This window comes from Vicugna pacos, chromosome 12 (assembly GCF_048564905.1).
Source record: "Vicugna pacos chromosome 12, VicPac4, whole genome shotgun sequence".
In the NCBI taxonomy this organism is placed as follows: domain Eukaryota; kingdom Metazoa; phylum Chordata; class Mammalia; order Artiodactyla; family Camelidae; genus Vicugna; species Vicugna pacos.
The window spans coordinates 10,832,044-10,854,871 of record NC_132998.1 but is presented as its reverse complement, the minus strand read 5'-3'; the positions used below and the strand labels follow the sequence as shown (position 1 = coordinate 10,854,871).

Below are 22,828 nucleotides of genomic sequence, written 5' to 3'. Positions count from 1 at the left end.
CTAAAGATGTCTCTAAACTTGGCCAGATGTGCCCTAGGGCTCTTCAACCAGAATGATCCTCTCCTCCCCTGCCCCAACCCCTGCAAGGGCATTCCTGGAGAGGGAAAGTACATAAGGAAGTGGGTGAGGGTGAGAATGGAGGGAAGGCATGTGAGACAACAGTGTGAGGGAGAGGAAGAGCGCTGGGTTGAGGGTCAGGAGAATCAGCCATCTAATTCAGAGTCCTGACTCTACCATTTCCTAAATGTGTGACTTTGGGCAAATTGCTTTCACCCTCCGAGCTTCAGTTTCTTTGGCTATAGGATGAGGGATGTTGGACACTATTCCTAAAGTTCCCTCTGGCTCCCTAAGTAAGAATATGTATTTAAAGGGGTTTGGCTAATACAAACCTACGTTTAAAGGCTGGTTCAGCTATGTACTAGTTCTGTAATTGTGGGCAAGTCACTGGTCCTCACTGACTTTTAGTGTCTGCATCTGTAAAATGGAATGATGATACTTACTGTGCTGTAGGGAGCTGTTTCAGGTATCTATTGCACCAAACAAATCACTCCAAAATTTAGAGGCTTAAAGCAATAATGCTTTATTGTTTCTCATGATTTGATGGGCTTACTGAACAGTTCTTCTACTTCACGTGATGCTGTTTGGGATGGTAGGATGTCTAGATGGTCCAAAATGGCCTCATGTCACATGGCTGGGTTTGGTGCTGGCCACCAGCTAGGAGTTCGGCTGGAGCTATTGGCCAAGATCTGTCAATCAGGGTCTAATCAGGAGATAATAATTTGAACAGATGAAGTTTAATATAGAGAATTATTAACTAGAATAGGGAATTGAGTAATAGGAGATTGGCTGGTAAGAAGCAAGAAATCCAGAGTAAAGGAGCTGCATATACAAGGAGCAGCCCCTGCCCCTAGGCCTGAGAGAGTGTACCCAAGGAAGTTGACCCCCTGCAGCTGAGATCTGGACCTCAGATCCAGGGAAAGGTAGGAAAACCTGCTCATGAAGATGTGTCTCCACCTCAAAACCACCCAAGAAGTATACTGGAAGCTGCCGGCCCTGGGATACTGCTGGCCCCCGTGCACAGCAGCAGTGAAGCTATCACACTGCAGGAGCAGTTCTGGAGAAGCTGTGGTGCCGCAGGAATCTGCCAGGAGGAACGCACTGGAACCAGGGGGAAAAAAACCCCTTCCTCCTGCAATATCTTTCCAGCATCCTCGCTGACAAAGCTCAACATCGTAACAGCAGACAAAGGAAAATATTCAAAGGGCCCCTCTACATTTTCACAGACTGGGTAATGACAGGTGACTCTGGAGCTGAGAGACAACCAGTTGATAACTGGCATTCAGGGACTTGGTTGTCCTCCTTATGAGCCTATCTCATGTGGTTCCTTGGGCTTCCTCACAGCCTCGTGGCTGTGTTCCAAGAAGGAAGGTAGGAAATAGAAACTGCCAGTCCTCCTATAGGCTTGAGCTCAGAAGTTTACTTCCCCCATATTCTTTTGGCCAAAGAAGTCACAGGGCAACTCAGATTCAAGGGGAGGGGAAGGAGGCTCCACCTCGTGATGGCTGATGTGTACAGAGAGGGAAGGAATTGTTGGGGCCTCTTGTGGAGACTAGGTCCCACAGTGCCTTCTCTGGTCACAACAATTTATGTCCCTCCCACAAACAATATATGCTTCCCCTTCCAAGATCCCCCCAGATTTCACCCCATTGTGATGTCAGCTTGAAGTTGAGGACCTCATTCTTTGGATCAGATCCAGGTACACATAATGTTCTTGGGATGTGGTCCTTTTTGCTGCAGCTCCTCCATTGTGGCCTACCTCACTCTGAAGACCTGTGAATTAAAAAAAGGCAAATTTTATGTCCACCACACCCATTATGCAATGGTGAGATGGAATAGGATAGCCACAATCAGCATGCCCATTTAGAAAGTAGAAAAATGAAAAACATTTAGAAGTCCCTGGTTCATAGCAATTCTAAGTATAGTCAGGCATGCGTTGCTAATTCCTCCTGCCTCCCACAAGAGGCAGGGAGTGTATTTGATTAGTGCCTAGTTTTGCTCCCTGGAAGTGGTCCTCCTCTGCTCTTGGCACTATCCATTGGAATCTTGGCTCCACCTTCTGTATCATCCTTTCTTTCCCATGATAAATGGCTCCATGTTTCCTTAGCCTGCTTCCAGTCTGTGGGAGGTAAGGAGACCAGAGGCCTGTTTTCATTTTGAACTGTCTCTGTTTCTTTTGGTTAGAACCGCTATAATTCTTCTAAAAACTTCATAAATTTCTGATGTATTAAGTTAGAGTGGACTTCATGAGGCAAAGGCTGTACCCACAGACTTCTGAGATCGGTTCCTCTCAACCTTGGGGTGAGTGTCAGGATGCTTTGGGACAACACCAGAGAGTCTTAGAAGGCCTGTGGCTTAGCTGAGAGGGTCTGTGAAGCTGTGTTTAAGATTCTCAATAGTCTTTTTGGTCAGCTGGGGGAGTCTGTGAGCTCTGAATTAAGTCTCTCTGAGATCTCAGCAAAGGATCCAACAGCTAGTAGTCACCTGAATTTTCACCCAGGGCGTGGTTTACTAGCAGTGCTTTGAATTTGACCTTTGTCCTGAGGCTGTTTTTTACTTTGGGAACACTTTGGTACTGGAAAGACTGTCCCAGGCGCTCCATAATTCTGAATTGTGCAGCACGTGAACAGCAGAGGCCCCTGGCCATCATCCCCAACTGAACCTTCAATCAGTGGCCAACACCAGATGTCAACCTTATGAGTGAAGGCATTTTGGATGTCCCAGAGCCCAGCTGACAACATGAAGCAGAAGAATCACCCAGTCAATTGACACAATTATGCAAAATATTATTGTTTTTAAGCCACTAAAGTTTGGGGATTTTCCCTTCATGTTGTATAGGAATAGATAAGTGGAGACATTGGTACCTGGCAGTGGGGCGCTACTGTAACAAAACCTAAAACCTGTGATATTGGTTTTGGGACCAGGCATCAGACAGAGTCTGAATGTCCTCAAGGTGACCATTAATGAAGGCTGAACGGACAGTGAGGGAATTATTATCATTAGGGAAAAGTGACCCAAATTATGCAGCGATGAAATGTTTTGCAAGACTACTGCCCATGATAACATGGAAGATGAAAAGGGCATTGAATGGATTTCCTTTCCCTGGTTAATCACCCTCCTGCTGTGCCTCTCCTTCCTTCCAGTGCCAAGGCCCAGGCCTCTTTGTGGCCACACCTCTCCTTGATCGGGAGGTAGTGGTGATGGCAGAGGAGTTGGGGCTCAGGGACTTGGGACAGGAGGCTCTAACAGAAGATGACTGTGCAGCGTCAGTCCCGCCTGGCCCCTTGAGCTGGTAGGTGGAAGCCAGGTGCATCACCTCTAGAGATATGGAGCCTTGCTGGGCTCCCCCAGGTGGCACCTGGATGACCTACCAAGGCTGGCAGTCCTTACCGAACCCTCCTTAAGTCCCTGGGAAGGGGGGTTACAATCCTTGAGCAGAGCTCAGAGTCACGTACCCAGAAAGAACTGAAAAGGTCCTTGCAGAGACTCTGATCCAGCCCTCATTTGAGGGGTCCCAGAGCGAGGGAGGAAGGAAGTGGGCAGTGGAGAGTGATGAGAAACACTGAGAGATGAGGCACAAGCAGAGATGTAGAACTGGCATGCTATGTTCAAGAGTCTGGACTCCATCCATTGAAATATCAGATCTGTGCTTTGTAAAGATCTGTCTGTCTGCTGTGGAGCATGGATTGGAGGGGGAGAGAAGCAGGACTCCAACCAAGGTGGTGGTGGCCGGAATGTGGGTGTAGCAACAAAGAAGGAGGAAAGAGTTGGATTAGAGGCGTACTTAGGAGGCAGAAAAGGAAAGCACTTGGGGGTTAAGGGGTTTTGAGGACTAGGGTGCAGGTGTGGATAGATCATATAGATTCGGGTTTGGGCGACTGTAGTTGATATTGATGGGTGTTGGGGTGGGGCAGGAGAAGACTCCAGGGGAGAGAGTGAGAAATAATGAGTTCAGCCTGGAGGTCTGTTGGGTTGGAAGGGTCTCCAGAACTGCCAAGTGGAGAAGTCTTATAGGAACTGGGGCAAATGAGTCTGAATGTGAGGAGTGAGGTCAGGGCAGCAGGAGAGCCAACAGGACTCAAAACCCAGTTGGAGGAATTGAACCAGGGAGGATGCTAACCGTGGTGGTAACTTAAAGCAAAAGGATGGTGTGATAGCCCAGGGAGTGTGGGCAGAGTGGTGAGAGGAGCCTGAGGCACTTTAATATTTTGAGGGCAAGGTTGTCTGGGGGTGGGAAGTGAGCTAGGGAGCAGGACGACCTGGGAAGAGTTGAGAGCCTGGGCTGCAGAATAAGGAAGTGAAAGACCAGAGACTCAGGGCTCAGGAAGGGGAGGGAGAGAGCGTGACAGGGAGCAGAGGGGGCTTGGGTGAGGAGCCGAAGGAACCTTAGAGATTCCAGAGGGAGTGAGGGAAGGTGCTAGGTCCTCCTGGGACAGCGTGGCGAGATGGGTAGGAAGGTCAGAACTTGAGGAAATGCCAGCATGGGGCTAGGGTAGGGCAAAGGGAGACAAGAAGAGAGCAAGTGAGAGGAAATGGACCGCACAGGAGAGGGGCTGGGAGGGCTTGTCCAGGGGTTAGGGCTTCTCAAGGACTTCCTCCCAAGCGCTTCCAGACTCTTCCTGAACAGAAGACAAGGGAGGTCAAGCCATGCATGGGTCAGGGGTGCTATCTTCCCCTTGGAGTTGAAGCTCTGAGGTATCTGGGGAAGAGGGCAGTGAATGGGGCAGGCGAGAAAGCAAGTAAATGTATTCTCAATCAGCTAGTGGGCTTTGGGGGTGCTGTCCCAGGTGCTGAAGAGGTGTGTGCATGAGGGGAAGGGGTGATGCCAAGAGTGTCATCTCCCCTTGTTCAATGGACAGCAGGGGGAATGGGTGGGGTGGGGTCCAGACTGACACGGGGCGGCCCCCTGAGGTAGCTATTGGCACCTGTGATGGTTGCTGCTGTGGTGCATGTGTGTGATGGGCCGAGAGTGGGGCATTTAGGGGAAGGGGGGCTAAAACCACACACACACACACACACACACACACACACACACACACACAGCCTTCCAGTAGATCCCATGTCCTCCTTTGGTTCCCTTCAAAACCAGTCAGAGGAATAAGTCTCCAACTACCCCAGACCCAAAGGTGTGACCCAAGGTGGGAGGTCAGCCCTGCCTGGCCAGAGGAGGCTGGCACTGTCTGGGAACAGGTCCTGCAGGTGTGCAGGTTGAGAGCAGGCCAGAGCCACCCTCATCCTCAGGCCATCTCTCTGGGCTGGGATGCTCATCAACCAGCAGACGAGGGCTCACTCCAATAAAGCAAAACATCAAAACACAGAAAGAAGGTCCCTCAATTTATTGAAAAAACAGGGGACAAGAGGCCAGAGAGTTAGGGGAGTGGGTCCAGTGGTGCTCCCTCCAGGAAAGGAGAGCCCTTCTTCCTGGGTGGGGCCAAAGGCCAAAACAGCAGAAGGGAGGGGTCCCTTCCCAGGCACAGCAACCCCTTCCAGTCGGACAAGACGAGAAGAGGAGTGGCTGATGGACACAAGCCGCGTGGTGTATTCTCAGAACACGGGGGGATAGCTACCGAGGCGCCGCTGTTCTCAGCTGGTGGTGGGACAGTGACACGTCTGGCAGGCAGAGGGGGCCTCTCTGGCTCTCCCTGGGGGCTGCCTAACACCTCCCCAGGCTGCAGGAACCCCCTCCACAGGTGGTGTTGAGCTGGCCGCAGGGCGCGCACAGGCCGGTGCTCACCGCCACGTTCCCGGTGCAGGGGGCGCTGCAGACGCTGCCCGTCACCGGCCGGGAGCCGGACACGCAGAGGTCCCCGCAGACAATCCCGCCCCGGGAGCTGCTGACACCTGTGGGAACAAGGGTACAGTCGGGAGGACTGGTCGGAGGCCACCCCATCCCACCACCTTCCTTTGGCCTCTGTGATCTGTCCAACACTCCAGGGAAGGACACAAAATGCTTTAAGTTCTACTTCTGAAGGTGTGCAAGTAATCTTAGCCTGGGACCCGGGGGCCCTGGGTTCTGGCCCTGATTCTGCCTTGTGACCTTGGGCAAGTCCCTTCCTTTCTCTGGGCCTCAGATAAGGTGTCTGTGACATCTGAGGTCCCTTCCTGCAGTGACATATTATTCTTTCCCCTTCTCAACCCCATGCATGAGTTTGTGAGGTTCTTTCTTTAAGCTGACCTCAGTCTCTCCTGCTGCAAGACCAATCCATTACAACGTACTGGGGGAATTATTGGAACCACTCCTCCAGTATCCTCATAGCAGGGAAATTCTTGTTGCCCAGTTTAGGATTTTCCTTTTTAGGGCCCAAGATACTTACAGACATTCACAGCTCCAATGCCTTCACACAGCCTGAGTGGGGAAAAGGTGAGAAAGGGAAAGAGAAAATAGGTCAGAATGAGATCTTCAAGTTTCCCCTAGGTGCCGGGATGGGTCATCTCAGGCTATGTCTGGGCTATATTTATGCCCTTGTGTAACTTTTAAAAAATAAGTTTTGGCAGTTGCAGCAATGCCAGGGCACACTATTCGGCAAGCAGAGTATAGATTGGATTTCAGCTCTCACTCGCCCCTCATCTGGCTGCCTTTGTGCAGTGCACAGCCAGAACAACCATACCTGGCATACCTGGATGGGTTCAGCTTTAGGAAGGGGTAAGTTCTCTGGGACAGTTACCTGAGGCCAGGATCAGAGTTTGGCCAGCATCTCTACCCTAGGGCAGTTTTACCACCTGGAAACCCGGTAGGGAGTGGATCCTGCAAGAGCTGAGGATGGAATAATTTGAGAATGTTCTGAACTGAGAGGCAGGGTGCCTGGGTTCTAATCCTTGGAAGGCCCTGGACAATCTGGGACTCTAGAAATCAGAGTGGCACTGGCCTTCAGTTTACCTCTGTATGCTATGACCAAGTTTAAGTCCTTTGAGATGTAGATTCCAAAGACCCCAGAGTCTAGCTGGGGGCCAGTTTCTTGGGATATAGAAGAATCAAAGGTGGGCAAATCCATACAAGTAGAATTCTTGGGATAGTTGAATTGGGTCCTACCTCTGCTCCTCGCCCTCCAGCAGGCGCCTGTAGGTGGCGATCTCGATGTCCAGGCCCAGCTTGGAATTCATCACCTCCTGGTACTCCCTGACCAGGCAGGCCATGTCCTGCTTGGCCTTCTGCAGGGCGCCTTCCAGCTCAGCCAGCTTGCAGCGGGCATCATTAATGGCAGCCTCGCCCTGCTGCTCAGACTGGGTCACTGCCGCCTCCAGCTTGGAGTTCTAGGGGGCCCAGAAGAAAACAAGGTGGGTTATGGTCCCTGGGTCTCTGTGCTCATTTCCTATATGTATCCAGTCTCTCCCAGCCAGCTGGGATCACCCCAGGAACAGGGTCTCTCCCCTTCATCACCTGGGTCTCCCTGAGTAACCACAACCAAGGACTCTGGTCATGCAAATAGGTTGGAAAATGAATGGTGAGACCCATGTGGGTGCACACTGCCCATGGGACCCTGGACTGGCCCCCAGCCCCCCTGGTCTTGGGGAGAGATGACCCCTACCTGGCACTTGGCGTTCTCCACCTCGGCTGTCAGCCTCTGGATCATGCGGTTCAGCTCATTGATCTCCTCCTTCGTGCGGCGCAGGGTCTCCCCTTGCCGGATCACTGTGGCCTTGATCTCCTCACACTGAAGAGAAGCAAAGAGGCTCAGGAAGCTCAGAATGGGATGTCCTGCCCATTCAGGACACCTCAGATGATGTGCTGGTTGTGCAGTACTCAGCCTGTGCAACCGTACATGGCAGCCCTGTCCTGCCACTAGAACTTGAGAGCTGTCTGCCTTTTGTTATCACTTCTAGGAATCAGAATCTCTAGACAAAATAAGACTTTTCTATTATACACCTTGAATCCTTCCCATTGCCTGTCTAGGATACAGATGTCCTGGGCCACTCACCCTGCTGCGGTACCAGGACTCAGCCTCAGCCCGGCTGCGTCTGGCGATGTCATCGTACTGCTCCTTGATCTCAGCGACGATGCAGTCCAAGTTCAGGTCTCGGCTGTTGTCTATCTTGACAATGACTGAGGTGTCTGAGATGTTGGCTTGGAGAACTTGGATCTCCTGTGGAAGCGGGAGTTGGGGAAGAGGAAGAATGAGCAAGTTATCTGGGCTCTTCCTCACCTGCTGATGTCTGTAATCTCTTTGATCCCTCTGGAGCCAAAGGCTCCTGTTTGGAGCAGAAAATCCCCTGATGAAATTGTACAACTTTCTACACAGGTAAGAAACCCCTTTGAGAAGAGAATACAACTACTTCTTCAATGCTTGCTTTGGGGGTTTCTCAGGCCCCTGTGAACTTTGACAGTGTCCCTGTGGCCAGCGTGCTGTGGATGCTTCCTGGGGTCCAGATCTCCTGGACCAATCACAGAAAGGAAGGTTATTGGCTGCCAGAGAAAACCTGGGCCAGAGAACACAGGGTTGAGGCTGTGTGCCTGTGCTTTGGTTTCCAAGTCACAGGCAGCCTAGAGATGGCCCTCTCCTGCCCCATACTAATTCTGTCCCTTGTTGGTTCTCCGTCTGTCTGCCTCCCTATTTCCCTCTCCTTCCTCCCTCCAGCCCTCAGGTCAGAGATGCCCAGGGTGGCTGAGAGCCCCCTCACCTCATCATATAGTTGCCTCAGGAAATCAATCTCCTGGGTCAGGGCCTCTGCGTTGGCCTCCAGGTCTGATTTGCGGACGTAGGCGCAGTCCACGTCCTGTGTGGGTTCAAAGGGCCGTGAGGTTCAAGGGCGCTCTGTGGGCTTGGTGGCAGGGTGGCAGGGCAGACAGGATGGGGTGGCCAGGGCCGCAGGAAGGGTCTTGGTTTTAGGCACTTACCTTCTTTAGAGCCACAAACTCGTTCTCCGCCGTCGCCCGAAGTGTAACTTCTTCTTCATACCTGAGGGTGGCAGGGAAAACAGGACCACGTCTGAGCAGCTCTCAACTTGGCCATGAAGCACGCAAGCGAACAAGCCTGATCCCTAGACCCTTCCCCTGCTCGTTTCCTCGCCTCCAAAAGAAATAGGGCAGGACCAGGAAGAAATCAGGCTGCCAGTCCAGGCTTCCTGGGATACAGGCGAGAACTAAAACAGCCACTCTCACGCCACCTCTGGGATTTTCATTGGGGGTGGGGGGCAGGATCTGGAAGCTTTCTGTGTACGTGCACGCGTGTGCATGGCTGGGGCATGGGAGGTGCCTGCTTTTCTCACCCAGGTCTCCATTTTCCTTTCCTCTGACCCCTCCTCTTGCCCCTGGTTTGGCTACAGGTAGTGAGGTCTTCCCTCTGTCATTCCCCTTCCGGCTCAGCCAAGAGGAATCAAGCCTGCCACTTCCTCCCGCTCTGTGGGCAGGTCAGTGGAGAGCCAGAGGCAGGGAGCATGGTGGCTTGGGAAGTCCATGGCTGAGAGCGGACCTGAAGGAAGCTGGCCAGCCCTCGAAACCAGATTCCTTTAGACCGCCCAGTGTGCTGCTTCAGATCATGTGTCACACGTCGTAACTGGAGGGCTATGTCTGTGATCGGCCATGCCTGCCTCCCAGCGGACTGTAAGTCTCACAAGGACAGAGACTGTGTCTACTGCCTGTCCCTGGGTCGCTAGCACCCAGCCCAGTATCTGGCTGGTAGCTGCTTGGAAAATGTTAGTTGAGTAAAGAGGTAAACTTAAGAACGTCCAGGACTTTGAAGGCCAGACTCAAAGGAACTAGGAATGTCAATTTTTCTGGGGTCCTAAGAGAAGGGTCTGGTGAATGGAGAAAGAGAGAGAACATCATTGCTGTGATATGCTGGGTGGAAGTTAAGGTGAGCTCCATCCCCAGGGGGCCAGGACCCAACCACGGGACCCATGTGCCTCGAGGAAGGCCAGGGGGTGCAGACTCTTCCCTGTCCTCAGGCAGAGCCCTCGCCACAGGTCCAGACACTCCCTGGTGCTGGGGGGCCTCCTTCCAGCTCTTTCTGGAGCCGGCCTCTTCCTGTACTCACTTCTTCCTGTAGCCCTCCAGCACCTCCTGCACGTGGTTGAGCTCCGAGGCCAGCCTCCCGCTGTCGGCCTCCACGCACTCGGCCTCCCGCCGCAGCGTCTGGATGTAGCCGTCGAACAGCGGCTCCAGGTTGCTCTGGCAGCACTCGCGGTTCTGGTAGAACTGCAGCTTGGTCTCCAGCAGCTTGTTCTGCTGCTCCAGGAAGCGCACCTGCCGCCCAGAGGCAGAGCCTGAGAACCTCTTCTTGCAGGCCCGGAGGGCAAGAGGGGGTCCCAGCACTGGGACCCACAGTCCCCCAAATCTCCGACCCTGAGTCTTCCCAGGATAAGGTTATATCATCTCCCTCTAAACTGCATTAGAGTGTAATCAGCTCACCTGAAAGTCCTTCCTGTGAGCTAATTTCAGTCTCTTCTAAAGCAGTGTATCTAGTGTCATGGAAAGTGCTAAGCCGTGCTGAGGCCAGACTCTGCTGCCGCTTGTTAATAATGTGTCCTCAAGCATAGCACTTAGCCCCTGTGCAGAGTGCCCGCCTCGCTATGAGGATTTAAGGAGCTCTCGTGCAGAAAGGCACCTGCAGGTGTGACTGTCAGCCTGCAAAGGAGCAGGTCAACCTTTTTAGAAAGGCAGACTGTAAAAGTTAAAAATACAGTATGTGCCAATTGTGGAAACCCTGCAACGACAATGCAATTAGAACAATAGTCACCCGGAATATTAGTGCAGGGATATTGTGTGTTCCAAACCCCTCATTTTACAGATGAAGAATCGAAGGCCTGGGGAGATTCCCTGACTGCCTGAGATCTCACGATGGCAGAACTCAAATTTGATTTTCTGCCCTTCAGGGGGGCACTTCTCTTACTATAAGAATTATTGACTTTTGTGCCCAAGGAAAATTTCACATCCATCTCCCTGCCATGATGTTGGCCCACTACCCCGTTCAGATCCCTTTGTGTAATAACTTTGCCACATCCCTGGTAAGTCCTTTCTTATGCTATCCTTGGTCTCTCATGCTGTTAGGAGTTCCAGATTTTTTTGGTCCTTCCTGGTGGGTATCTTTCTAGATGACTTCTCTCAAGGTTGGTTCAGGAGAGTCCCCCTTCGTCCCAGGACGGCTTCTGCAATGAATCCTTCTCCCCTGGCCCCTCAAACCACTGTACATGGTAGGTAGTAGCCTGAATTCAGTGAAGACAGCTGCAGACTTAAGCTGGACACTGACGTCTGCAGGTGGTTTCAACCACATCCAGACCACATATTGCCTTTGTCCCCATAAGGCCCAAGAGAAGGGGGACCATGTCTATTGCTTAACTCTGGATCCAGAGCCCCAGGCACAGTGGCTTGGACAAACCACTCTGGCCCCTGCTCAGTGGCCAAGTGACCACTGGTGTAGAAATCACTCTGTGCAGTCCAGGAGGCTCCCCCAGGGGGCAGTCTTCCTGTATCACACTCAGCCAACCTGCCTGGACACAGGGAGCACCTCCTTGCCATGTTGAGCAGCTGTTTGGCTTCAAATGCATTGAATACTCACGCAGCAGCCCTTTGCTCACAAGATGTTCTCTATCCTCACTAGAGGGTCTGTCTGCCCTTAGTTCTGTTTCTGTGTTTTCAATTTGTCTCCCACACCAGACTAGGCAGCTTCTGACCCTATTCTTGTCTTTCTATCTGTGTCCTAGAGATATGACTGCCTCTCCCTCTGGACTGAGAGCTTCTATGGGCCTTTCTCTGACTTCTGCCTCAGTGCCCAGACTGAGTTCTGAGCATGAATGGAGTTCAGGAAAGGTGAGATCAAGGACACCTACCTTGTCAATGAAGGCAGCGAACCTGCTGTTGAGGCACTTGATCTGCTCCTTCTCCTCCTGCTTCACGCACTGTGCATTGGGGTCGATCTCCAGGTTGAGGGGTGCTAGGAGGCTCTCATTGACTGACACGGTGGTGATGCAGGGTGGGCTGGGGCCACACACGCCACCGGAGCGGTACCCAAAGCTGCGGTCACAGGAGCCGGCACGGAAGCCCCCGCAGACACTGCGGCTGCCGAAGCCCCCAGTGAGGCCGCGGTAGCAGGAGATGCCGCGGTAGGGGGCGGCCGTGATGCAGCAGCGGCCGGGCCGGGGCCCGCAGGCGGAGACGCAGCTGAAGGCACGGCCGCTGAATCCACAGCCCACGGAGCTGAAGCCACAGGTCATGGTGGAGGCAGGGAGATGTCTGAGCAGTGGAGAAGCTGGCAGAGGATGGAGCCAAAGGCTTGTGCTCCCTGGGCTGTGGCAGGCCCTTTTATGCACCAGGGCAGCTGGCAGTAAAAGGGGCAGCAAAGAGACAATAGCTGCATTTTATTGGCTTGGCATCACCCCGGCCTCTTAAGAGCCAACCCGCTTGCCTATTCAGTGGAGCTGTGTCAACAATCCTGGCCAACGACTTGTTTCATCTTCAAAGCCCTTTACGAGCTTCCTTATTGCCTCTCCCCCTCCCATTGCTACTGGATGTGCAGACCTCCTGGAAGCATCTAGCTGGACTCCATGCTACGAATTCAGGGAATGGGCATAGGGACCTGGGTGGAGCTTGCTCTCCAAATCCTTTTCTGGAAGGGGCATAGGGGATGGGTGGGCTATGGGCCCTGAAACTATGACCTGGCCTCAAGGGTAGAGTGGCTGGCCTGTCCCAACGAGGGGGCTGTGTCCCAAACAATCTCTTGTTTTGGGCTTTGCCTTTTTCTCTAGCTCTCAAAGCATGTCCCTTTCTTCACTGTCCGTATAAGCTTCCCCTGACCTGTTCCTATGCAGAGCTTAGTCAGAGATGGGGGTGGGAGGAGAGATTTGGGAGGGAGCAAGGCCCCTGCATTGTGGGTATTCTTCAGAAGAAGGAGCCATGGGGCACCCACTGGAACATGAGAGAAACGAGTCAGAGAGTTCAGGAGAGAACCAGGGCCATTCTTCAGAGTTATAGGCATCACTGCTGATGGGCTAGGGAACAGGAGCGGATGTGGAAGACCCCAGGGCTGCAGGGATTGATCAGGGAAGGCTTCTTGGAGGTGGGTTTAAGGAGGGCTGGGGTAGGGTGCGGACAGTGTTGGTGGGAGATGAGTAAAGAGTCCCGCTCTGATTTGGACACTAGGCTATGTCATCACTCATCCCCTCAGTTATTCAGTACACTGTAATCAGGTGCCAACTCTGCTCTAGACACTTCCTTGGTCCTGGGAATCCAGTAGAGACCTGAGGTATTTGGAGATAGGTGAGGATGGCAGGTCTCCGGGTACTTGCCCAGTGGGAGAAAGGGGAGAAGCCACAGATGGGCCCTCGATGCTAGGACTGAGTCGGGGCCTGATGTGGGGGATGGGAGTCCTGTGGGTTCCCAGCAGGGAAGATGAGTGATGACCACTGGTGTGTACACACCCCCAGAGAAGGATGATCAGTGCTGGAGGTGGGGGAGGCCACCAGGGTCCTGAAATGGTGTCACTTCCTCCTGGCAGAGGACCCGTGGGGTAAGCAGAGGTGGGGGCTCATGTGGGTGTCCTGAGACTCAAGCTCCCTTAGTTTGCCCCTCCTCACTTTGGGCTTGGACTACTGATGGCTTTGATAGGTGGACAGTGGGACCAAGCCAGGAGGCTCCCCTAACCCCAAGATTTGACCCCATAAACCTTTCCAAGCGCATGTCTCTTAACCGCCCTTGTACTTGAGGATGACTCCTCTGTTCGACCTGTTTCCTGACTGGCTGCAACCAAATGCTGAACCAGGCTGGGCTAAAAATAGCCCTTCATGCGTCCTCCCAGAGCCTCACCTTTTGCCCTTCCCAGTGCCTCTTGGGGCGAGTGGGCCAGTTATGTCCCAGGGGGAGGGAGGGCCCATCTTTTCCAGAAGGTCAGGGGATGAGAGAGCTGTGGAGATGTCAGGGGACTGGGCAATGCCCACGTGCATCCTAAAGAAAGGACCCGACCAGCCCCTCCTCCTGAGCCCTGTGGATAGATTTCCACAGACTCTTGCGTCTGGGGTGGGCTATGGGATAGGGGCTTCTGGTGTGAGAGACACACAGAGAGGCGAGGCCTGGGGGCTCGAAGTTGGCTGATTCCAGCTGAATGGCCTGCGGGATTTTTGGAGCGCTTCTGTGGAAGGTGTGGCTGGTTGGTACTTTCAAGCTCGGCTTTGGCTGGGTCCAACGTCTGCCAAGAGAGAACCAGATGTTTCTCTCCTCTTGTCTCAGCTGGAACTGGTGGGCCTCAGGAAGGTTCTCATTGCATATCCAATGGTTATGTGAGATGAATTCTTGATCAAATGCTGAGGGAGGCAAGGTGGCGGGTCTTCCACGAAGCATTTCTCTGTGACCATGATGATGATTGGCATCTCTGTCCTTTGATCGCTCATCTGTCTCAACCCAGCGGGCTCCGTATCAAGTTGGACCCTCCACTGAGGGTCTCTGTGTGGTCACACCTGCCTCTTTGGGTTGGAGGCGCCACTAGTGCCCGCAGGCTCCTGTCTTGCTGGGAGATGATGATAGCGAGGACTCTGGAGATTAAATGGCCACTTATTAGCTTTGTGACCTGAGACAAATTACGTTTCCCCAGGTCCCTTACTGTAGCTGAGAGGATTAAGTGAGTGCCTGGAGGCGGGAGGGGCCACCCCCACCCCACCGCATGCCGACTAGGTGACTGGTCTGTTTTACGCTGTAGGACTTTGCAAAGGGACAGCGAGCACAGGCTGTGAAGTGTCATCCTTGCATGAGCAGGAAACAGCCCAGCACCTTTACAAGGCAATTGTGGCCAACTTAAAAAAAAAAAAAAGCTTTAATTAGAGCACCTATTTATCAATGGCCCAGAACAAAGAAATATGAGACCAAGTGAGTCCCATGAAAACAGACACAGATAGGAGGTTGACAAAGGGACAGTAGCCACCTGCCAGACTGCTCCCTTCCACCTGGGCTTCGGGCTAGACTGGTTCCTGCCCTCATCATGGGCTATAAAGGCTGGGATCAAGCCCCAGGCTGGCTCAGTCGCCAAGGCCTGGGCCCCGGGCCTGCCCTTCACACGGCTGGCCCGGCTGGGGCGGCCTCGGGGCTGGCCCGCCCCTGCTGCCTGCAGTGACAGCCCTGTAGCTCTGGTCCTTTCACTCCTGCCCTCCTCCCTGGGCTTGCCAGCACCACCAGGCCTTGCTCATAACTGTGTTTTCTGGTGATCATCTGCCTGTCTGCCTGGCTTCTGACCTGCGGATACTCTGGCTTTTTGTCACTTCTTCTTGCCTTAATATCTACGGGTCTTTTAAAATTTTGTCCCTTCTTCATGGATTTTTGATAAACAACTCTGCGATGGACACCCCTAAATATATTTCTGTGCACATCTCTACAAATTTCTTTAAAATAAGTGACTGGAGGTAGAATCACTGGGTTCAAGAGGACTGTCCTGGCCTGGAATCGAGGAAGCTGCTGCGGTGAAGCAGAGGATTTGAGAGTCAGGAAATGTGGATGCAAATCCCATTTCTGACTCTGGCTAGCTGCGTGACAAGTTAGTCCATCTCTGTGCCTTTGTTTCTTCACGTGTAATTTGAAGACGAGAATGCTGGCCTCCTGGGCCTCCGTGAGGATGAAATGAAGTGGTCTGTGTGAAAGCGCCCCGAGGCTGAGCCCGCACCGCCTGCTGCCCAGGACGGGGACTGCCGTGCCTTTGCCTGCTTTCCTCTGTAACCTCAGTTGCCGCCTCCAGTTGCACCAGCTGGCCTTGAACTTGCAACACACTGAGGCCAACGGGCTGGAACTGATAAAACGTGGCACCTTCACATACTCCACAACTTGTCTGTTCAACAGGTACTATGTGTTGCAGGGGCTGAGGAGGAGTTTAGCACACATCTCTGTCCTCCAGGAGCTGAATGCTTAGTCGGGTAAATTTGTAAATAGGCACAAGTTAAACGGGGAGTAGATACAATAGTTTTTCAAGGCAGTTCATGATTGACTGTCAGTTACCTGACGGAGTGCGTCTTGTCTGTTTCAGGGGTTGAGGGAGGAGCTTACTGCGGGCTGGTGTAATCAGGGAGGCTCTGTGGGAAAAGTTGGAATTAAGCTGGGCTTTGAAGGATAGGAAGGGCCTGAGAAAGTTGGAAGGGTGGAGGCACTGCCAGGTAGAGGATGGCAGAAAAACACAGAAATATTCAAAGGGCAGCGGATGAGCGCTGGTGGCTCTTAGAGGGTGTCACACCTGAAGGATGAACTTCAGGCACATCCCAGTGAAGACTGGGAACAGGTCAGGGATGCCTGTTCTCAATGCCATGCTTGACATACTGGAATTCCTGGCTAAGGAAATAAATATGTACAAGCATTAAAAGAGATAGGACGGGCATTATTTGTAGACAATGGGATTAGCTACATAGAAAACCCAACAAAAATCAACCAATAAACTCTAGAAATAATAGGATGAGTTGAGCAGTGCTGCTAGTTACAAGGTCAGCTTACAAAAATTAAAAATGTTTTTCTACATCAGTGACAATCAATTAGAAAATAAATAGAAAAATAAAATTACCATCCCTAAGAGTGATAAAGACAGTGGAGTAGTTGCGATATAACAAGATAGTCATACAATCTCTTTGGAAGATTATGTAAAACTCTACTGTTAAAAAAATAACAAGAAAATCTAAGTAAAATCATATCATATTCAGAAATAATTTGACCTAATGTTTAAAGATATCAGTTCCCTCTAAATTAATTTATAAGCACAATGCAAACCCAATAAAAATTCCAGCTGAGTTTCTTTTGAGGGACTGGATAAAATCAATCTAATATTTATACAAAAGAATAAAGGCTAATTAAAGTAAAGTCAGTTGTGACAAGGAAATCACAGAGGATGTGTGAGGATTTGAGAGCCATGGTAATAAAAAAGTCGGGTATCTGTGCAGGTGCAAGTGAACGGACCACTGGAACAGAGGAGGGAGCTCAAAACAGGCCCTTTAATATAAGGGAGACTTGGTATTTGATGAAGGTGGCAAAAAGCAAAGGGCTATTTATCCAGCTGGTGAGATGAGTAAAAATAGAGTCACTATATGGGAAACATAGAGCTGGATTCCAGCTTGTACCATATGCCGTGGGAGACCTCGATGAATGCAAGTGCTAGACATGAAAGATGAGAGTGTAAAGCAAACAGAAGACTATGTCAGGGAATATCCTTGCAACCTACGGGGGGGGGGGGAAGGCTTCTTAAGAAAACCTTAAAAATCAAAACCACAAGGTAAAAAACATTGACATGATCACATCAAAATTAAGAATTCCAGTTCGATGAAAGACTATGGAGAAAAAGTTAACAGACACTTGATAGCCTGGGAAAAGCTTAATATCTACAACACGTAAGGAGTTCCTACAGAACAACAAGTGAAAGACAGGAAGCCTGGTGCGATGTTAGGCAAAGTCTGCACGGACGGTCCCCCCATGGGAAAGGCCAGCAGCTAACATGTGCGTAAGGAGAGGAAGCTCTCGTCAGTCCCGAGAAGATGCAGACCAGAGCCATGAGGCAGCTTTCTACCATCAGAATGGCAAGGATTAGAAAGTGGGTGCTGCCAACTATGGGTGGAGAGTTGAGAGGACGGGGACCCTGGTGTACTGGAGGTGGGGTGAGGGCCGGTGCAGGTGTTCCGGAAAGCAATGTAGCACTCTGCAGTGGATTTAGGCATGTGTAAACTCTGTATGACCCAGCAACCCCACTCCTGAGAGGAGTCCAGCCCCATATCTGAGAGCAGTTCTCATGCAAGGACAAGACGATTCATGGTGGCATTATCTGCAGCGGAAGGAAGTGGGAAGCAGCCGAGGTGGCACACAAGATGATAAAGGTGTATTATGGAAGTTGAAAGCAAGAAGTTGATGTACCTACAGACCACATAGTGTTGAATTAAACAATGTCAAAACCATACTGTTTACATAAATAAAACAGACGCCCCACGAAAGCACTGCTGCTTATTTTACATGGATGAGTACGTGTCTGGGGATGATGTCACATGCACTACAGTGGATGCCTTTGGTGCGGACAATGAGAGGATGGATGAGAAATGGGGGAAACAGATCAATAAAACAGAGAAAGGGCTTCAGTGTGCTGATGAGGACAAGGTTCCAAGAACTGGAGAGGGTGAAGGACTCAGCTCTCTGCCCAGGAAGTCCAAAAGAAAAACCAGAAATAAAGCAAAGAAAGTGGGAAGGACCTAGGAGATGAGTTAGAGAGCTTCCTTGGGGCCAGCTGGAGGACTGGGCTGAGGAGCCTTCAGACATCTGCTGCTGAGCCGTGGATGCCTGGATAGATGTGTCTCGGAAGCAGACTTTTAGGGAGCTGAAACTGTCAAGGCAAAGGATGGGAGGAGGAAAGCCTGGTACATAAGACCTGTTAGGAAGTCAACACGTTGGGGTGCTGAGCACTCTAATGGAAGCTGCTGGGATAGTGACAAATCCAGCCTGGGAAGAGCCAGGGAAGCCACACTTTGTGTCCATCAACCTGGGCAGGCTTCCTGGAAGAAAAGGGCTTTCCCCATCATGGCACTGGGTGCCTTCAGCAGCCAGGCTAGGGTGCCCTCTAGTGAGGAAGCATGGTGAGCCTGACAGTCCAGGAGCATCTTCTCTCCCAGGGATCTGTCCCAGAGCAGTGACTCACACAGCCCCATGTTCTTGTCGGAGCCACAGAGCTCAGGGTTTTGGTCTGTGAAATGAGTTGCCCGTTAGGCAGGTGTGATGCAGTGGGATGAGATCCTAGAACTAGACAGGAAAGGGGTAATGATAAGTGTTTCTGGACCAAGTTTTCTTCCTGTTTGACTCTTGAAATTTCTCCTTCTCTGGCCAGCCTTCTGAGTTGTTGGAATTGAAACTCTCGAGGATACTGCGTCCCACTGCACCCTCCAGGCAGCTAACTGCCTCCCAGTCTCATGGACCAGGTTGGACAGCCCTGGAAGTGGCCCTTAGGTAGAGCCCAGAGCTGAGTCCCCTGTCACTTCAGCCCACTGGTGTCCTCACCTCTTTCAGCATCCCCCGGCATCAGCCCTATCCTCCTTACTAAGTGCATGAGGGTACAGCTGCCTGACACGTCCCCTCCCCTCTCCCCCAGCAAGACAGACACCAAACCTCCTCTTCTTCAGGACTCCTCCCAGGGCTGGCTCTCAGGATCCAGGAGTCTCTGATACCCAGGCAGGTGCTGTCTTGGCCAGCACCGGAAGCAGCAAGGGGGCTGAGACTGGGGACCCTTCCTCCCATGTGGTCTGAGTAGCAGAGAACAAGGGTGGTCACCGCTCTGGACACCTGTGTCTGTGGATGCTGCCTGAGCATCCAGGAGCTCCTTGAGACAGAAAAATGAGCTGTCTGCTGACCATTGCCCAACTCACAGATTCACAAGTAAAACAAATGTTGGTTCTTAAACCTGGTAATTTTGGGGTGGTTTATTACACAGCCGTAGTTACTGGAACAGACATCTTGACTGGATTCCATAATCTGCAACCACTCTTGATTATTAAAATCATCTTATTCTTATGGTAGCTCACAGAGAAAGGAATGTGACAATGAATATATATATATGTTCATGTATAATTAAAAAATTGTGCTCTACACTGGAATTTGACACAACATTGTAAAATGATTATAAATCAATAAAAAATGTTAAAAAATAAAAAATCATCTTATTCCAGAATTTAAGACATTTTAAATTCATTGTAAAATTTCAGTTTTAAGTTCTGCTCAAACCCCTTCTTTCTCCCCACCCCTAAACTACCTCTTCCCGATGCCAGGCTAGACTGGTTAACTGGTTATGGCTCTAACAGCTTGGCTAGGTAGGGCTGGGTCTTCTCATCACCCACCTCCACCTTCTTTTTGGAGATTTTCAGCATGTGTTGCATCAGGGGGAAGCATCGTCGAGCAGGGCTCTGCCTAGGTGACAGCTGGTGGGGGGAGGGGCAGGCTCCGTGACCGCCTCTAAAATTGGGTGGTGGCCCCAAGAGCCTGTTGTCTGAAGGTTGAATCCCACGAGGTCTCCCATCACTGGTGCTGCCTTGCAAGACTTCACCACATCTTGCCCTCCATGCTGCTGCGCCCTGGCAAAACTGTGACCCTTCCATGTCAGCCGTCCTTCCAGACCATCTTTGGGGCCTGTGACTGTGAGGAGTGGTGGCTGGGTCTAATGTGTAGCTCTCTTGGAACTTGGAAGGGGACTGACATCCTTTTGTGCTCAGCCTTGGGACCTGGCTGCCATTCTGGGATGACAGGAAAAACTCACTAGCTCTTCACCACCATGATGGCTACCTTGGTTTATTGTATGTCTGCCTCATGGCTTTTTCATGGCTACTTGACCATAGAAATCAGATACTTTCCCATCAGATGTAGAGGACTCAGAAATGTTGTCCTGATCCCCCACCTTCTTCCTCACTAACGTGATGCTCTTCTGATAACCCCACGCCCCAGAAGCTCTGCTCCTGCCTCCCACCTGCCTGGGATGGAACTGTGTCCCTGCCCTTCTTGTCCTGGTCCCAGGTTCTTACTCTGCGTGGGCTGCCTGTCCTCTCCCTGTCTCAGAATGTCTCACTTAGCTTGAAACTGTCTTAGAAGCAGGGATCTAATCTGAAGGCAGGTTGATCTGGAATGGTAAGCAAAAGCGGTGTTACAGTTAAACTTTAAATACTTAAGTTTGACCCCAAACTTCTGCACGTATGGAAACTTTCCTAAAATCTCTTACTGATACTGTGGCACTGACATGCATCAGATGTGACGTGAGGCTGACCCAGTAGCTCAGGGTCACAGAGGCCATTGTGTAGTCCCTCCTTTCACAGAGCAGTGAATGGCTCAGAGAGAGGGTGAGTGGCCGGCCTCCTGCCCCACGGTCAGCTCAAGGCTGAGATGGAGCCAGAGACACCAGCTCCTGCTGTGAGGCCAGCGCTCTCTCCCTGATGTGTCCCTGCCTGGTTTCAAGTCAGCCAGCAGAAGAGGGACCATGTCCCTTGGTACAGTACCTGAGTGTGACACTGTTTCACAGTCACATTTAATGAGACCTGCACACCAACCCCAGCTTTGTGTCGCACACCAGAGGGAGCGTGACGCGTGGAGTAACTCGCCCCACACTGAAGGACCCACTGTGCTGTCTCCTAGTACACGTTGGCTTGAGATGCCTGTGGGACCCCAGGGGGAGGTAACAGCAAGGCGATCGTTTTTGGAGCGTGCAGTGCTAGGTGCTCACTGTGCTGAGTCCCTTGATGACTGTCTCACTGCGTTTCCTCGACAAGCCCGGGCAGGACTGGGACTGGGGCTCAGTGCGTCATGCTGCTCAGGGAAGGGCAGCTGACATGCTCTCCGCCACTCTATGGCCTTTTTTGCTCATTCCTGATGCAAAACTTGCCTTGTCTGGTGAGATGTCTTTACGTAAGACCTCCAGGGAAGCAGAGTTTTCTTTACACCAGATGCTCAAGTTGGAAAGCTTTTTGCGGAGGTGTTAAGTGCCAGTTGTCATCCCTGTGCATGTGGGGGATGTGCTGAGTGCTTGTCATTAAGCCAGGAATAGTGACAGCTGAGGACTCCCAGTCTCTGCCCGTGCCCCTGGCTCTCATGTCAGGCTTCCTGGGGACAGTCAGCCAGCTTGGTGTGGGGCTTAGGAGACCCAGGTCCTGCCTGAGTGGGCTGCTTACCCAACACGAAATGTGGAGACACCTTTGACTCCTCTCCTTCTTTTACATCCTGAATCCAATCTATTAAGAAATCTGGTTGGTTCTTTCTTCACATTCCACCCAAAGCTGGCCACTTCCACACTCCCTAGGCACGAGCCTCTGCCATCTCCCCAGGCTTCCTGCAGGACCCACTGACCCTTCTCCCTCCTTTCACACCACCGCCTCCCTGGCAGTCTGCTTTCCAGGCAGCCGTCCCATCATTTAACACGTCAGCTCATGTCCATTCTCTGCATCAAGCCCCCAAGCTCTGCCCTGCCCTCGAAGGGAGCTGAAGTCCTCACATGCCTACTGTTCCCCATGATGGGCATGGAGCCCTCCCTCCATGTAGCTCCTGGATTCGTCCACACTGGGAACTTACTTTTGTTGCTCAAAACACACCAGACCTGTTTGCACCTGGGGCAGCCACCCTGGCTCTTTCCTCTGTCCACGTGGCTCATCCCCTCCCCTCTTCAGCATCTTTGCTCCATGTCACCTTCTCGGCGCAGCCCACTCTGACCACCCAGTGAAAATTGGACCCCAGCTCTCTCCCAGCTCTCCTGATTCTCCTTGCCCTGTTCTATTTCTTCTTTCCATAACGCGTATCACCATCTGATATATAATTTATTCATTTATATGTCTATTGTTAATCTCTCCCACTGGAATGGAAACCCACAAAAGTATACAACTTCATGTGTTTTTTTCACATGTGTGTCCCAAGCTCAGAGAATGGTGCCCGGCACATAGTAGTTCTTCAATAAAAACTTGTTGAATGAAAGAAAGAGACCAGCATGAGACAGGCCCCTTCCAGAGCATCAGTTTTTAAATTCCAGTTTTTATTTCGCTTTCCTTGCTCAGTGAATCTGCACAGAGGAGCTGCCTCGCCTTCCGGCTCACGCAACTCTTTTCCCCACCAGTTAGGATTAGTGTGGAGCTGTGTTTCTGTGGCCACAAGAGTAAAAGCCTGGAGTAAGCCTGGAGTAACTGCAGGAATTCAGTTCGCAGGGGTCTCCTCATCCCACCCCGTGACTTGGTTCATCTTTGGAGCTCTGTCCTCCAGATGCAGAGAAAAAGCCCTCATCTTAGACTGGTGCTCCTGGGGGTCCTGCTCCCTCTGATCCATCCCTAAACTCCCCATATGGAGTGGGATTCTGTCCTCTGTGTTTCCTGCTATGAGCTGTATGTGTGT

At 51.6% G+C, this 22,828-nt stretch overlaps 1 protein-coding gene across 1 annotated transcript; it reads right to left on the bottom strand.

Annotated features, from left to right (window-relative positions):
• Nucleotides 1-5,378: 5,378 nt before the first annotated feature.
• LOC102531445 (keratin, type II microfibrillar, component 7C) lies at nucleotides 5,379-12,286 on the bottom strand. Its single transcript, XM_006203008.4, has 9 exons — nucleotides 11,821-12,286; nucleotides 10,029-10,237; nucleotides 8,891-8,951; nucleotides 8,674-8,769; nucleotides 7,974-8,138; nucleotides 7,584-7,709; nucleotides 7,088-7,308; nucleotides 6,372-6,403; nucleotides 5,379-5,898 (listed from the first exon to the last, which is right to left on the bottom strand). The coding sequence occupies exons 1-9, from the start codon at nucleotides 12,202-12,204 to the stop codon at nucleotides 5,711-5,713; spliced, it is 1,482 nt and encodes a 493-aa protein (XP_006203070.1). The 5' UTR covers nucleotides 12,205-12,286; the 3' UTR covers nucleotides 5,379-5,710.
• Between the last annotated feature and the right edge of the window lie 10,542 nt (nucleotides 12,287-22,828).